The sequence below is a fragment of the Setaria italica genome, chromosome IX (assembly GCF_000263155.2).
Source record: "Setaria italica strain Yugu1 chromosome IX, Setaria_italica_v2.0, whole genome shotgun sequence".
NCBI classification, from domain to species: domain Eukaryota; kingdom Viridiplantae; phylum Streptophyta; class Magnoliopsida; order Poales; family Poaceae; genus Setaria; species Setaria italica.
The window spans coordinates 38,758,306-38,773,054 of NC_028458.1; the positions used below are offsets into that span (position 1 = coordinate 38,758,306).

Consider the following 14,749-nt stretch of genomic DNA (forward strand, 5'->3'; position numbering starts at 1 on the left):
GGAGAGGCTATTTTGTTTGAGAAGGTCAGGTTGCAGGGATACTCGCCACAACGGAAAGCTACCGGTAAGACAGGTGCCTGTGGTGTGAAGCATTTCGAGATCCCCAATAAGGGCCCTCATCATTCCGTTACAAGTGTTAATGTAACGTAAAACTCCAATGTTTAGATAGTAATTACAAGTAGACTATCTTACATATGAGGGTAACGGATTACATAAGCCGAGGCTAAAGGTCGAGACTAATCTATCCACCCCACCTTCTCCATGATTTTGAAATTTGTTGCTACAGTAAACATTTGCTAATGATGGATTAATTAGGCTTAATAGATTCGTCTCGCTGTTTAGCCTCCACTTATGTAATAAGTTTTGTAAATAGTCTACATTTAATACTTATAATTAGTATCTAAACATTGATGTGACACTTGCTTAAAAATAAGCAAAAGAACCAAACGGGCCCTTAATGTTTTGGGCCGCAGATCGACTGTCAGACTGTCAGATGTGTGCCGGATCTACATGCTGTAGCAGCCACCAAGCAAAGGCAGCATCAGGAAGCCAGGATAGCAGCCAACAAGCAAAGGTAGTATCAGGAAGCAGGAGCAGCAAGCCAGCAGCGAAGCGAACAGACCCTTTTGGCCCATAAGAGTGAGCGGCCCGCATCGAGTTTTTGGCCCATAAGAGCAGAGGCCATCCGCCCTTCCGCCCTATAAATATAAGGGGTCGAGACCCCCCGCAGCCGCCTGGAGACCCCCCGCAGGATCCTTCGTTCGGCTTCGTCTCTATCTCCACCAGGTAAGCAAACCCTAACTACATTTCCCCCATCCCCCTCCCCCCGCCCCCCGTCGCCCCATTTAGCTTATAGGTTTGGATCTGCTGTAGCCATTGCCATTTAGCTTGTAGGTTTGGATCCGCCTGGAGACCCCCCGCAGGATCCTTCGTTCGGCTTCGTCTCTATCTCCACCAGGTAAGCAAACCCTAACTACATTTCCCCCATCCCCCTCCCCCCGCCCCCCGTCGCCCCATTTAGCTTATAGGTTTGGATCTGCTGTAGCCATTGCCATTTAGCTTGTAGGGTTGGATCTGCTGTAGTCATTTGGTTATGCAGATGTGATGCAGCGAGCACGCGCGCCCCCCGCCCCCCTCTCTCCCCCGTCTAACTGACGCACCTCTTCCTGTATGCACGAGCGGCTCATGTCGACTTACGAGTGGGATCTCAATGTAGGCTCAGGATGTATTTTGATCATTGGACGACTCGGGACCTTGGTGAGCGTCAGCCAACATCGTGGCGGTCTACCGACGTACTGGGGAAGCCCAAGAAAACCATGAAAAAATGTGTCCGCCGGCTGAACATGTTGAGTGTAAGTACAACCCTGTTTTTAATAGTCTGTACGCTAATGATAAACTTAACCTGAGTACATCATTATCCTTCGTAGCCATTGTTTGTTAAATAAACTTAACCTGAGTACATCATTAGTATTTGTAACCATTTAAGAACTCAATCTCCTACTTAACTAGTGTGGCAGCCATAACTCAAACCTGCTGGTGTTCCTGTAGCAATGAATGAATCCTGTGTTACCTCAGTTTTTTAGCTAGCCTAGTGTTCTGTTTGAATGATTTAGGGATGTGCTGTCCAGATGTTGAAATCTGTTGATATCTGTGCCCTCCTGAAATTTCTGAAACATTAGGATTGGGAGTTTTGATTTTCTGAAGTTTCCTGTCAGATTGTGTCCGTCTTCTGCGTAGCATTGCTTCCTGTCTACCATGTTAACCTCTGTTTCAGGCTTGTGATGTAATTAGAAAGTTGTAGTGTGTTTAATAAACTTTCCAGGATGTAAAAGAACATAAATTGTGGTTAATTACTCTATATGTGTAGCCTGAACGTACTTTCTTGCACTATTGCTTGTTGCTCGTTTGCACTGTACAGACGATATTAAATATATTTTTGATTTGTTAATTTTTGTAGTTCACTTATCCTCCGGAGTTCAATACTGGAGAGAACCAGCGCCTACGTGGACTAAATGCTAAATTGCTCGACGTATTTAGGTTAATTGCCCATTCATATGATTGTCTTGCGGAAGAGCAGGATAAATATGATAACCTGTTAACCGTATGGTTAAATCAAGAGAGAATTGATAGTAAGTTCCTTTTAGCCTCTTTCAATTGTTTGGCTGCTAACAGATTGGTTTTGATTAATGTTTGTTTTAACCAAATTGTTGCAGGTACCAAGGCTACACTTCGTGACCTTCGTGCTGAATGTGAAGCTTTATTAGCAGAAGTTTCTGCAATTGGAGGAGAATTCTACATTCCGCCTAAGTTGCAAGGCAAGGTACGATTGAAGAAATATGTCCCTGTTGGATCGCTGCAGCACTTAACTGGCGCAGATCACTTTTTTCAAGAACAACTACCGGTAAAGTTACTAACTCCCCCTAATGCCAATCTAAATGTGCTTCTTACATATCAGTTTTGGTTAGGATGGTGCCCTTGGTGAGAATCACGAGAGGGATGTTGGAAGTATAAATCGTTTGAGCTTTCAAGTTAACCGAATGGCTTTTCTTCAAGCGTGTGGAGTTGAATATGCTCAAACTAAACTGTACAAAGGTAATTTGTTTCTTCCCCTTCTATCTGCTTACCTGCTTTGTAAAATGATTTAATCCTGTGTAAAAATGAATTAATCCTGTGATACAAGATTTTTAGCTAGCCCTGTGTTCTGTTTGAATGATTTAGGGATGTGCTGTCCTTATGTTGAAATGACTGTACAGGACACATTTTTGTAAAGTGTGCTGAAATTCCTGCAATTTGCTCTTTTACTTAAGTTTTTTAGCTAGCCCAGTGTTCTGTTTGAATGATTTAGGGATGTGGTGTCCTGATGTTGAAATGAGTGTACAGGAAACATTTTTGTAAAGAGCAATGTTCTTTTAGCGGTAAGGTGACGTGCAGCGACCCACCCCACCCACCCCTTCAAGACGCCTAGGCGAATAAGGCACGCGACGAGGCGCTACAATAGGGTAGCACAAACATACACTGATACATACCTTTTTGCTGCCAATTCTGGAGCACATGTACCATTGATCCTCTTTCAAGTTGCCCTTGTTGGCTTGTTCCAAGTAGCATGCATTACCTTGCAGGTTTCAACATGTGATGAATGTAATAATGTAACAGAAATACTTTGTAACCATCAATGAAATGCAATGAGGATCAAACATTCAATTGAAATATCTTTTGATGATCTGAAGTCTCTTTTCTTTTCCCAAGCAGCAAGCTGCAAATACAATAAGAAATTCCGCAACACTGGACACAAGCCCAAACATAAACTAGAGTCTTAACAGAATAACAGCCACATTAAACTAGAGTCTTAACAAAATAACAGCCACAAACATAACTTAAGAGTCTTAACATAAACATTCCAACTAAGCAATCAACTCCTAATACCCATCATCAAACTCATCAGAGCAGAGCAGAGGACTTCCTCCTCGGCAGACTCCAGGTGCCACCCTCTTCTCTTCCCCCCCTCTCCTCTCTTTCCTCCCTCCCTCAATTGGCGTGCTGCAGGGATGGGGCGTGCCCGCGCGCGGGGGTACATCTTCTCTTCCCCTCTCTCCTCTCTTTCCTCCCTCTCTCAATTGGCGCGCTGCAGGGATGGGGCATGCCCGTGTGGGGGGTACAGGTGCGCGCGCATCTCTTTTCCCGTGCCTCTCCCTTCCCGCGCGCGCATTGGGCCATGCCCTTTTTTCCCGCGCGCGAGGCGATGCCATACCGCCCCAGGTGACGCCATATGCGGGGAAGGCGTGACGGGTGGGACACCTCGCTTGGCAAACTGCCGGGACGCCTAGGCGACGCCATAAAATCATTGGTAAAGAGTGCTGAAATTCCTGTTAGTTGCTCTCCTGAAATTTCCTGAAACATCAGGATTGGGAGTTGTGTTTTTCTGAAGTTTCCTGTCAGACTGTCCATATTCTGTGGAGCATATGCTTCCTTGTCTTTCTTGACCATGTTAACCTGTCTTTCTTCTATCTGATGCTACTTGTGCATGGATCACTGAAGAAATACCTAGCTGTACGTGTATGTTTTGTTGGTATTCTTTTTCTCTATAACGTATTAATCTGTTAAACTAGTGTTGAAAACTGTGCTATAGGAGGGAGGCTAAATTTAAGGTGTGGACTACTAACATGTTAGCCTTGTGATGTAAGTAATACCCTGTTTTTATTAGTCTGTACGCTAATGATAAGTACATTGTCTGGTAAATAAGCTTAACCTGAGTACATCCTTTCTTCTTAACCATTTAAGAACTCACTCTCCTACTTGTGGCGCTATCACCCATCAACCTTTATATGTAGTGTGGCAGCCATAACTTAAATCTTCCTGTAGCAATGAGTTAATCCTGTGTTACCTAAGTTGTTTAGCTAGCCTAGTGTTATGTTTGAATGATCTAGGCATGTGCTGTCCTAATGTTGAAATGAGTAAATAACTTAGGTACAGTTTTTACTTGGATAAATGTCTTTGTTGTGCATTGCTTCCTGTCTTTTTCGACCATGTTAACCTGCGTTTCAGGCTTGCGATGTAATTAGAAAGTTATAGTGTGTTTAAACTTTCCAAGATGTTAATGAACATAAATTTTGGTTTAACTACAACCCCAGTACTGCTGTCTAGTATTTTCAGAACCTCTGTTCACATGATGTGGCTGTATATATTGCTGTTATTACATAAATTTTCAGAACCTCTGTTCATAAATTTTGATTTAACTACAAACATATATATTGTTGTTATTACATAGAGGCTAAAATGGAAAAGAAATAGTTAGGAAGTTAGGACTGCTTCCCTTTTAACTTTAACACCTTACTCTCTATTGGGTTCTCATCTTCTTCTTCTTTGTTTTTTAGCCTTGCGTCGGAGCTTGAGACAAGATCTGGATGAATTACTTCTGAATCAGTTTCCAGTTCATACAATGCCTGCACTTTTCAATCGGGTTGGGCAACTCCTTGGCCTTGCTCTGGATGTGGAGGTCGTCAGTCCCGGTGAGGACCCTGCTGTGGAGGTCGTCGGGCCCGGTGAGGACCCTGCTGTGGAGGTCGTCGGGCCCGGTGAGGACCCTGCTGTGGAGGGTGAGGAGGAGGACGGGCAGGGTGAGGACTGGGTTGGGCAGGAAGAAGAGGACGGGCAGCGTATCATTCACCACCTGATCTTCCTGTCCTCAGATGAGGAGGACGGGCAGGGTGAGGACTGGGTTGGGCAGGGTGAGGACGGGCAGCAAATCCTTCATCACCTGATCTTCCTGTCCTCAGATGAGGACGACGACGGGGTCGAGGAGCAGGATGAGCAAATCATGCACCATCTGATATTCCTGTCCTCAGATGAGGACGACTAGGTGGACCAGGACCAGGCTGAGGGTTTCATGGTAACCGACTATGTGGTGAAATCCTATATCGCTGAACCATTGTCATTTGCTTGAGGTTCCTGCAGAGGAGGAAGGGCCTCGCTTGTTAGAATAGCTTCCACGGTTTCATGGATACTGAAGATGTGGGGAAATCAATTTTGCGTATGTCTCTATTTTTTTTTTGAAACGTGTATGTCTCTATTTTGAAAAGACGGAACTTTCATTTTGCGTACGGCCATAAATTCTGTATTAACTTTGTTCGGAAAAGATTGAACTTCAGCCTGTCCATTTGAGCAGTTTTTTTTCTTCCGGATCCTGATTATTCTTGTTATTATTATTCCCTTTTGTTTTGTTGGCCTGACTTACAATTCGGATGACCTCCTGACCATTGAATCAAAATCTTCAAATTTTCAGTGAATAAAATTTTTCGAATTTGGCCAAAAAGAATCCTTTAAACATAAGGGTCCCTGTAAAGCATATGAACAAGGATGGTACCTATAATGGGAGAGGAGAAACCTTCTTAGGAAGAACTGAGCAAGCAGATCAGAACTCGCTGATGGCAAACTCGAGCATCACCCATGGAGGAAGTTGGGATGAGTACGCTGGTTCGCTGATTAGGAACTGTGCTGAGAAGAAAGCTGCTGGAGTAGAAACGTCGATCCACATGAGCCCAGACAAGAATCTCGAGATCCAAATTTGGGAAAACTTTAAGAACGATAGAACATAAGGCTGCCCTGCTTGCAACTGCTGTGCCACGCACCCAGGCGCCCAATTGTGACACCACCAACCGAACCCTGGGTCTCGCAAAAAAGGGGTCTTGCTGAGTGTGTTCCTGGGCAGTACGGCCTATGGTCTCTTTTCTCGGCCCTGTGTTGTGATCCTCTTCTTGATGCAATGTCTCAGGGGAGATCTTTCCACTAGGGATCAAGTTTCCTTTTTAATGTTGAAAGGATGCATAACAGGTGGAAGTGCACTAGCTATTGCAAATGAGTGGGTGCATATATGAATATATGATATTTTCACCAAAGCACTAGTCATCCATGATGAAAATCCCAATTCGCCTGAAACATGTTTCCTCTTTCTGTGCCAAAGAGGCAATGCAAATCCTCTAGAAATTCTACAAATTCCAAAAATATTCAAACGGCTTGATCTTGTATTAATACTTCTGGCTCTGGTTCCACTGGCTGTTACACCTAATATTCATACTGTCTATGGGACCCTAGATACCATGAAACACCTATTATTCGTTCTATTATTCAATCTGTTTGTTTTTTTTCCTTTCTATTCTTAATTAACATGCATCTCCTTGATTTATTTAATAGGTGTTGACTGTTAACTTGATAGATCAGATCATGGATTTTCCTTTTGACCCAATCATGGCAGCTTTCTTAAGGAATACTTGATAGCAGATTCCTATGTTCTGTACACTTCTGTGCTCGTGGGGCTCCTGATGTGCAAGTTGGTACTGTTATTTATTCACTCCGACTTCGTCTGTTAAATTGTATGCTTAATGTTACAGTGCATTTACATGGGACCATATTTGTATCTGTAGATGGAAACAAAATATATGCGTAACTTGATAGATCAACTCAGTAGTTTGTTTGAGTTTCAATTCAAACCTTAGTATTCATGACTTGATAGATCACCTCAGTAGTTTGAGTTTCATTTCGAACCTTAGTACTCACGCTGTTCCAAATTCTAAGTCGTTTTGGCTTTTGTAGATACGTAGCTTTTGTTATGCACCTAGATATTATGCTATTTCTAGATACATAGCAAAAACTATGTTTCTAGAAAAGCCAAAACACCTTATAATTTGGAATAGAGGGAGTATTCATTATTCAATACATGAATCAGCAAAGCACTTTCAAAGATTGTGAAGCCTTTTTTTGTGGCAACCTGTGCAAACCTTCTTTTTCTGCCTAATCCTTATTTGTAGTGGCAAAGAGAAATTAGGCAATGCTTATAGTTCCTTTCTTTTTCCAGTGTGAAAGGTAGCCTTCACAGTTTTAAGACTCGGAGTTAAGCTATTTTTCTTGAATTTAGCTCAATGTGTTCTAAGCTGTGCATAAATGGGAAACATTTTGAAAAGAAGAATGACATTTTTGAACTAACACCCAATGTAAAATAATTCTTTGAAAAAAGCATTTGAACATAACAGTACAATGTTCATTTCCTAGGGTATGAATGGTAATTAACTGCATATTTTGCATTGTAAGAGCAAACAAAGTACATGGAAAGTGGATGCAACTTAAGGCAAATGTGGACCACATTTCAAAAACAAAAGGAATTTGAACTATAGGATCTTTTCTAAGGCTCAACCAAGTGGCACAGCTAAGCTAAGAGATGACTCAGTTGCATAACGCTAGCTGTAGGGTTGTTTTGAAAACTACAAGTGAACAGAATCACTGAGAGTTGAAATAACTCACGTGTCTCAACAGTATGATGTTAATACCAGGCATAGTTTCAGAAATTAAATATGCTGATGATACATTCTTCAAGAAAATTTTCAGATGACCTGTAGCCTCGTATAACATACTAAAGCCCCATCTAATATCTTGATTATTGTTTGTTCTTACTACTTCAACACTATGACTTCACACACACAATCAGTTCTGTCTACTTCAAAGGTTATGCCTCTCTTACAAAGATGAAAAAGATTGAATGGAATAACAGGTGAGATTAGCATTGCAATTTATCCAGCAGGTTATCTTTAAGTTTCTGATGATACTTGGCCTACTTCTTTTCTGTTCCAGAGGAATGTCCACTGCCCATGCAATATTCATTACAATGATGTCAGTATACCTAGTCTTCTTATCAGGCTTGTTCTCTGATCAGCTGGATGGTCCAGTCCAGTAACATTTCGGAGTTCACACGTCTCCAATTTAACATTGGGGGTATGCTATTTGTTGTCACTGTTCTAGTAGGCAGGCTTTCTGTTGACATATACTCCATCTGGTCATCAAAACTTATCGTTTAGGACAAGACTTGGTCAAACCTTAAAAACTACAAACATTATTTAGTTTGGAAGCATGGAAGTTATATGTGTCGATTTGTTTTCAAAATACTCGCAAAATCTCTTATGTTTGAAAGATTTTGAGAAATATATAATCTAGAAGAAATTACTGTTCAAAGATATGCATTGAAGACCAGCAAAGTCAAATGTGTCAAGTATTTGTGACCAGAGGGAGTATATTTTATGTTCCCTGGCCTCATATGTCTCAGTTCTCCTTTTTACCAGGTCTCTGTTGGGTACTTCATTGCAGATCTTGAGATGATATTTTGGTTCTACCCTTCTCTTGGTGGTATGGAGTATGTAAGTAAACATGCTACATCATAGCCTATCCACCCCCTCTCCTCTCTCGTTTTAACCTAGACATATTGCTCTCATTTGCCCCCTATAAACTTCATTGTCTGCTTGCAACATTTACTCCTGGTGTCCTTTGTCAGGTTCCACCACATTCTGTGACTTGTTTGTGCTGTATATGCGATGCTTTCTGGGGAAGGACAGTTATACGCATACATGTTTCTCATCTCTGAGACTACCACCCCAGGAACCAACCTACGATGGTAAGTGAATAAATTAGCAGGTCACACAAAATGTTGGTTGGATGTTGTCATCTTTGAATCCATCTAAGCTGCTGTTCTACCTCTGTCTACCTCTGTGTCATCAAGGTTCCTTGATGTTGCTGGAAAGAAAAATTCCAAAGCATACATTGTCAATGATAGATAAGCCTAGTGTCCAGCATTTGTATCTTACTTTTCCTGCAATTTTTCTTTTGCTTTAGGAATATGCTCAGCATCCACTTTAGTGGTTAGGATATGCTTGAGCAAGTAAAGTAGAAGATGCTCCCTGCCCTCTGACCATCCTGTAACAGAAGCCATTGGATTTCCAATTCCAACAAGCGGCCAAGGCCAAGCTGCCCTCTGGCTTTCCCAGATCCGATCTGAATCTGAGATCCATCTCGTGGTTCCAAGGCCCAACAATTGGTACCAGAGCTGAGGTTCTTGAAAGTCCGGTGAGCAGCCATGTCCACCGCCAGCCAGATCGAGAGAGCGCGCGCTGCCGCTGCCGGTGCGGTGAGGAACCCCGGCGGAGCAGCAGCAGGAGCCGATGATCGCGCGACGCGCCTTGCTGCCGCAGAGGCAGCGGCTGCAGCAGAGGCAGCGGCTGCGGCAGCGGTCCAGATGGAGTGGGAGCCGGCCGGCAGATCCCGAAGCCCAGCAGGGCGTCGTCTTCAGTCACCGTCACCAGAGCGGCGCCGTAGACGCCGCGGCCGCTCGCCGGTTGCGTAGCCGGTGGTGCAGACCGTCTACCGCGACTCCGGAGCGGGGACGCCGTGGCCGATGCTCACAAGGACCAACTACCACGAGTGGGGCCTGCTGATGAAGGTCAAGATGCAAGCGCGGCAGATCTGGGACGCGATCGAGTTCGGAGATGTCGAGTTCCACGACGATCGGATCGGCGGGCGCTGGAGGCGTTGTGCGCCGTCGTGCCGCCAGAGATTGGCGCCTCCCTCGCCAACAAGGCGACAACAAAGGAGGCTTGGGACTCCATCGCCACCACGCGCCTCGGCGACCATCGGATCCGCCGAGCAACGCTGCAGCAGCTCCGACAGGAGTGGGAAGGCCTCGCCTTTAACCGCGGTGAGCAAGTCGAGGATTTTGCCTTTCGTCTTTCTAGCCTGAAGGAGCAGATGGCACGGCGACACCGACATCACCCACGCTCACGCGGTGGAGAAGCTCCTGCGCTGCATCCCCAAGTACTCCCAAATCGTGCTGGCGATCGAGATGCTTCTCGATTTCGAGGCACTCTCAATCGAGGTCACTGGGAGGATCAAAGCGGTGCAAGATCGCAAGGAGGCGCCCCACACCGTGTTGTGCAGTGACGGGCCTTTGACAAGAAGGAGGCAGCTTCCGGTTCTGGTCCGCCTAGGGAGGCGACCACGTAGCGGCAAGAAGGAGGTGGAGAAAGGACCTCGGGCGCAGGCTGGTGCTGATGGCGGGGCCGCCGCCGAGCGCAAGGCGACCCGGGACGATACCTACAATTGCGACCCGGGACGATACCTGCCTCAATTGCAGCAAGACCGGCCATTGGGCCAAGGACTGCCGCCTTCCTCCACGCCGCGGTGGGCAGGCTCACGTTGCGCAAGCAGAGAAGGGGGACCATGCCCTGTTCTTGGTGCATGGGTGCGTTGAGCTGTGGCAAGAAACAGGGGAGGAGGAGAAAGATTCAAGCTTTCCTCTTCCCTCGTCAGCCGGCTCCGCCCTGCTCCACCTTGACAAACCGCGCGCCCACGCCTTCCTCGGCACCGACCCCGGTGACGACAAGATCGATGGCTGGTACCTCGACAACCGGTGCCACCCACCATATGACTGGTCAGCGTGAGTTCTTCTCCGACCTGGACTCCGACATGAAAGGCTCCATCAAGTTCGGCGATGCCTCCACCGTCGAGATCAAGGGAGTCGGCTCGGTCGTCTTCATCGCCAAGACTAGCGAGCATCGGTTGCTCACCGGTGTCTACTACATCCCCGCGCCGAGGAACTCCATCATTAGCTTGGGACAACTGGATGAGAACGGCTCGCGCGTGGAGATCGAGCATGGGATATTGCGCATCTGGGATCGCCATCGCCAACTTCTCGCCAAGGTGAACAGAGGCACAAATCGCCTTTATGTTCTCCAAGTGCAGGTGGCGCAACCCGTGTGCCTTGCAGCCCGCCACGATGACGACGCTTGGCGGTGGCACGAGCGCTTCGGGCACCTCAACTTCGAGGCCCTGAAGCTGCTCGGCAATAAGGAGATGTTGTAGGGCATGCTGCGCGTCGACCATGTCTGTGACACCTACGTCCTCACTAAGCAGCGGCGACTTCCCTTTCCCCGCCAGGCGAGCTTCCGCGCCAAGGAGAAGCTGGAGCTCGTACACGGCGACCTCTGCAGCCCCGTGACACCAGCTACACCTGGAGGAAGGCACTACTTCCTCCTTGTCGACGACGTGTCCCGCTACATGTGGGTGGACCTGCTCGACACCAAGGCGGCAGCAGCGGACGCCATCAAGCGCCACCAAGCAGCTGCCGAGAAGGAATGTGGCCGCAAGCTCCGGGTGCTGCGCACGGACAATGGCGACGAGTTCACAGCGACAGAGTTCGCGACGTACTGCGCCGACAAAGGGATCTAGCGCCACTACTTTGCACCGTACACCCTGCAGCAGAACGGCGTCATCAAGCGCCGCAACTAGACGGTGGTGGCTACCGCCCACGCCCTCCTCAAGCAGAGAGGGATGCCGGCGATCTACTGGGGGAGGCGGTGATGACCGCCGTGCATCTGCTCAACCGCTCGCCGACCAGGGCGCTTGATGACAAGACGCCGTATGAGGCTTGGCACGAGCGCAAGCCGACGGTCGGCTACCTGCCGGTGTTCCGTGTCCTGGCATTCGTCAAGGAGCTCAACCATGTTGGCAAGCTCAACAATCGAAGTTCACCGAGGGTCTTCATCGGCTACGCAGAGAGGGCTAAAGCCTACCACGTGTTCGACCCGGTGACGCGGCGTGTCCGAGTGGCTCGCGGCGTGTTCGACGAGGGCCGTGGCTGGGCATGGGACAAGATGGTGGATGATGGATCGGCGACAGCTTTGCGTGACTTCACCGTCGAGTACACGTGGGCTCCGACCACATCACCAATCTCTCCGACCACATCAACAGCTCCGCTGCGCTCGCCATCACCAAATCTGGGGGAGCTCGGAAACTGGTCGATGGCGGTCGGAAGCTCGTCGGCAACCTAGCCGACCACTCCCGCACCGCAGCGGACCACATCGGCACCACAACTGACCACACCAGCACCCACTCCGACCACCAGAAACTGGTCACGGCCGTAGGAACTCCACCAGCAGTCGATCCGACCACACCATCTTCGTTCCCGACCGTGACATCTCCTGCCTCATCTACTGGTGGGAAATCTGAGATCGAGTTCGCAACTCCGTTGGAGGACGATGAAGACCGCCTGGACGTCTACTACAACGATGAGCCTCTGCGGTACCGCACGATGGCGAACATTCTCGACGACCAGTCTGCTTCAGAGGAGGTAGAGCGACTCTTCACCCAGCTTCATCTGACGCACGTCGGTGAGCCGACCACTTATGCTGAAGCGCAGGGTGATCCAGCATGGCGGGCGGTGATGGAGCAGGAGCTCAAATCCGTCGAGCAAAACCGCACCTGGGAGTTGGTGCCACTGTCCGATGGCCACCGCCCCATCACCCTCAAATGGGTGTTCAAGCTCAAGAAGGATGAGCAGGGCGCAGTGATCAAGCACAAGGCGCGGTTGGTGGAGCGTGGCTTCGTCAAGCAAGAGGGGATCGACTACAACGACGCCGTCGCCCCTGTGGCACGCATGGAGTCAGTACGAGTCCTTCTCGCGCTGGCGGCTCAGGAGGGGTGGAAGGTCCACCACATGGATGTCAAGTCTGCCTTCCTCAACGGCGACCTCAAGGAGGAGGTGTACATGTGCTAGCCACCGGGCTTCGCCGTCGCCGGAGAAGAAGGCAAGGTGTACCGCCTACGCAAGGCCTTCTACGGGCTGCAGCAGGCCCCGCGAGCCTGTAACGCGAAGCTTGACGCCACGCTCAAGAAGATAGGCTTCTAGCAGAGCGCGCACGAGGTGGCAGTACACTGTCGGAGCAGTGGACGCAATGTCCTGCTGGTCGGCGTCTACGTCGACGGCCTCATCATCACCGGCGCTGATGAAGCAAAGGTGGAGGCGTTCAAGGCGCAGATGAAGAAGGCGTTTGACATGAGCGACCTTAGCCTCCTCTGCTTGTACCTCGGCGTCGAAGTGCGCCAGGACGCCAGCGGCATCACCCTCCGTCAAGCGCATCCTCGAGCTCGGCAGCATGACGGGCTGCAATCCAGCCCACACCCCGATGGAGGAGCGGCTCAAGCTCAGTCGGGACAGCACGGCGGAGGAGGTCGATCCAACTCACTACCAACGGCTGATTGGGAGCTTGCGCTACCTGGTCCATACCTGACCGGACCTTGCATTCACCGTTGGGTATGTGAGCCGGTTCATGGAGCGACCAACAATGGAGCATCTGCAGACCGTCTAGCGCATCCTTCGCTACGTGGCAGGCACCCTCGACTACGGTCTTCACTACGACAGGGCCCCCGACACAGCGCGCTTCGTCGGCTACTGCTACAACGACCTCGCCGGTGACATGGACACCAACAAGAGCACAACCGGGACCATGTTCTTCCTCGGTGGTTGGTCAGCTGGCAGTCCCTAAAGCAGAAGGTGGTGGCCCTCTCGAGCTGTGAAGCATAGTACATCGCCACCACCACTGCAGCAACTTAGGCACTATGGCTGTCAAGGATGCTAGCAGAGCTCCTTGGCAGGAATTTGGATGTGGGTGAGCTGAAGGTGGATAGCAAGTCTGCTCTAGCTCTAGCCAAGAATCCTGTCTTTCATGAGAGAAGCAAGCACATTCGCATCAAGTATCACTTCATCAGGGATTGCTTGGAGGATGGGAGCATCAAGGCCAGACACATTGCCACCACTGATCAGCTGGCAGGCGGAGATGGAGGCAGCGTCAGCACAGAGCGGTGGATCGAGAAGATGATCGGGTTGCTGTTCACGTGCCTTGCCAACGTGGCGACCAGCCCGCGGTTCCATGTGTACGAGGCATCCAATCAACTTCGGGTTCGGTCGCCACGCGTGTGCTCGTGTCCATGAACAACGACAGAGATGGTGCTCGTCAGCGGGAGGGACGATGGTGAGGTGCAACCATCCGTGTCGCTGGACCCGCGCGCATGTAATCGGCACACGTCTTCGCCTCGTCGGCGCTGTCGGAGGAGGCTAACCGATCGATCGATGAAGGTAACGCGTGCGTGGTGAACAGAGATATACAGATCATGTGAACAAATTAAGCATGCGTGCAGCTATTGTCGATTGAAATAAGTATTTAATTTTCTATCAATATATAGATTCACGTTTAATAATTTGATGGACGTGACGTGCAATTATTTGTACGCTATATATAAGAACGTTATTGTACAAATTGGAATCGGGAAAACGTGCAATTATTTGTATGTATTAGAATCGGACCATGTGTCCATATAAAAACATTTTTTTTCTATTCTGATTGATGGATGCTTAGTGACAAGGTGGATATGGTATTATTTTTATTTTGCAACTTTAGACTTGATACAATTGATTTTGCATTTTTGAATGTAGTGTGATTACGTACGTGTTGCCGACGAACGTGCATAGTTTTTAGCGTGTTATACGTACAATACGCGATTAAGTGTAGGGTGTACGTGACTTGTATCATTGTATGCGTGTTAGCGCATATGTCTATACACTACGGGATACAGTAGCCTAAAAACACTCGGCAAACGCTTT

General features: G+C 48.3%; 1 protein-coding gene and 1 pseudogene across 1 annotated transcript; both read left to right on the forward strand.

The window, feature by feature from the left end:
* Positions 1-645: 645 nt before the first annotated feature.
* Positions 646-5,671, forward strand: LOC101779058. Its single transcript, XM_022823432.1, has 7 exons — positions 646-751; positions 924-958; positions 1,217-1,352; positions 1,958-2,129; positions 2,214-2,401; positions 2,466-2,592; positions 4,872-5,671. The coding sequence occupies exons 3-7, from the start codon at positions 1,224-1,226 to the stop codon at positions 5,354-5,356; spliced, it is 1,101 nt and encodes a 366-aa protein (XP_022679167.1). The 5' UTR covers positions 646-751; positions 924-958; positions 1,217-1,223; the 3' UTR covers positions 5,357-5,671.
* A 272-nt stretch (positions 5,672-5,943) lies between these two features.
* Positions 5,944-9,051, forward strand: LOC101778646 (annotated as a pseudogene).
* The last annotated feature ends 5,698 nt before the right edge of the window (positions 9,052-14,749 follow it).

What these genes read in the sequence shown, in the direction of transcription:
- LOC101779058 (XM_022823432.1), top strand. Translation starts at nt 1,224, where the DNA reads ATGTATTTTGATCATTGGACGACTCGGGACCTTGGTGAGCGTCAGCCA. An exon ending in AAATCAAGAGAGAATTGATA is followed by an intron (nt 2,130 to 2,213) that starts GTAAGTTCCTTT and finishes AAATTGTTGCAG; the next exon opens with GTACCAAGGCTACACTTCGT. An exon ending in TCAAACTAAACTGTACAAAG is followed by an intron (nt 2,593 to 4,871) that starts GTAATTTGTTTC and finishes TTTGTTTTTTAG; the next exon opens with CCTTGCGTCGGAGCTTGAGA.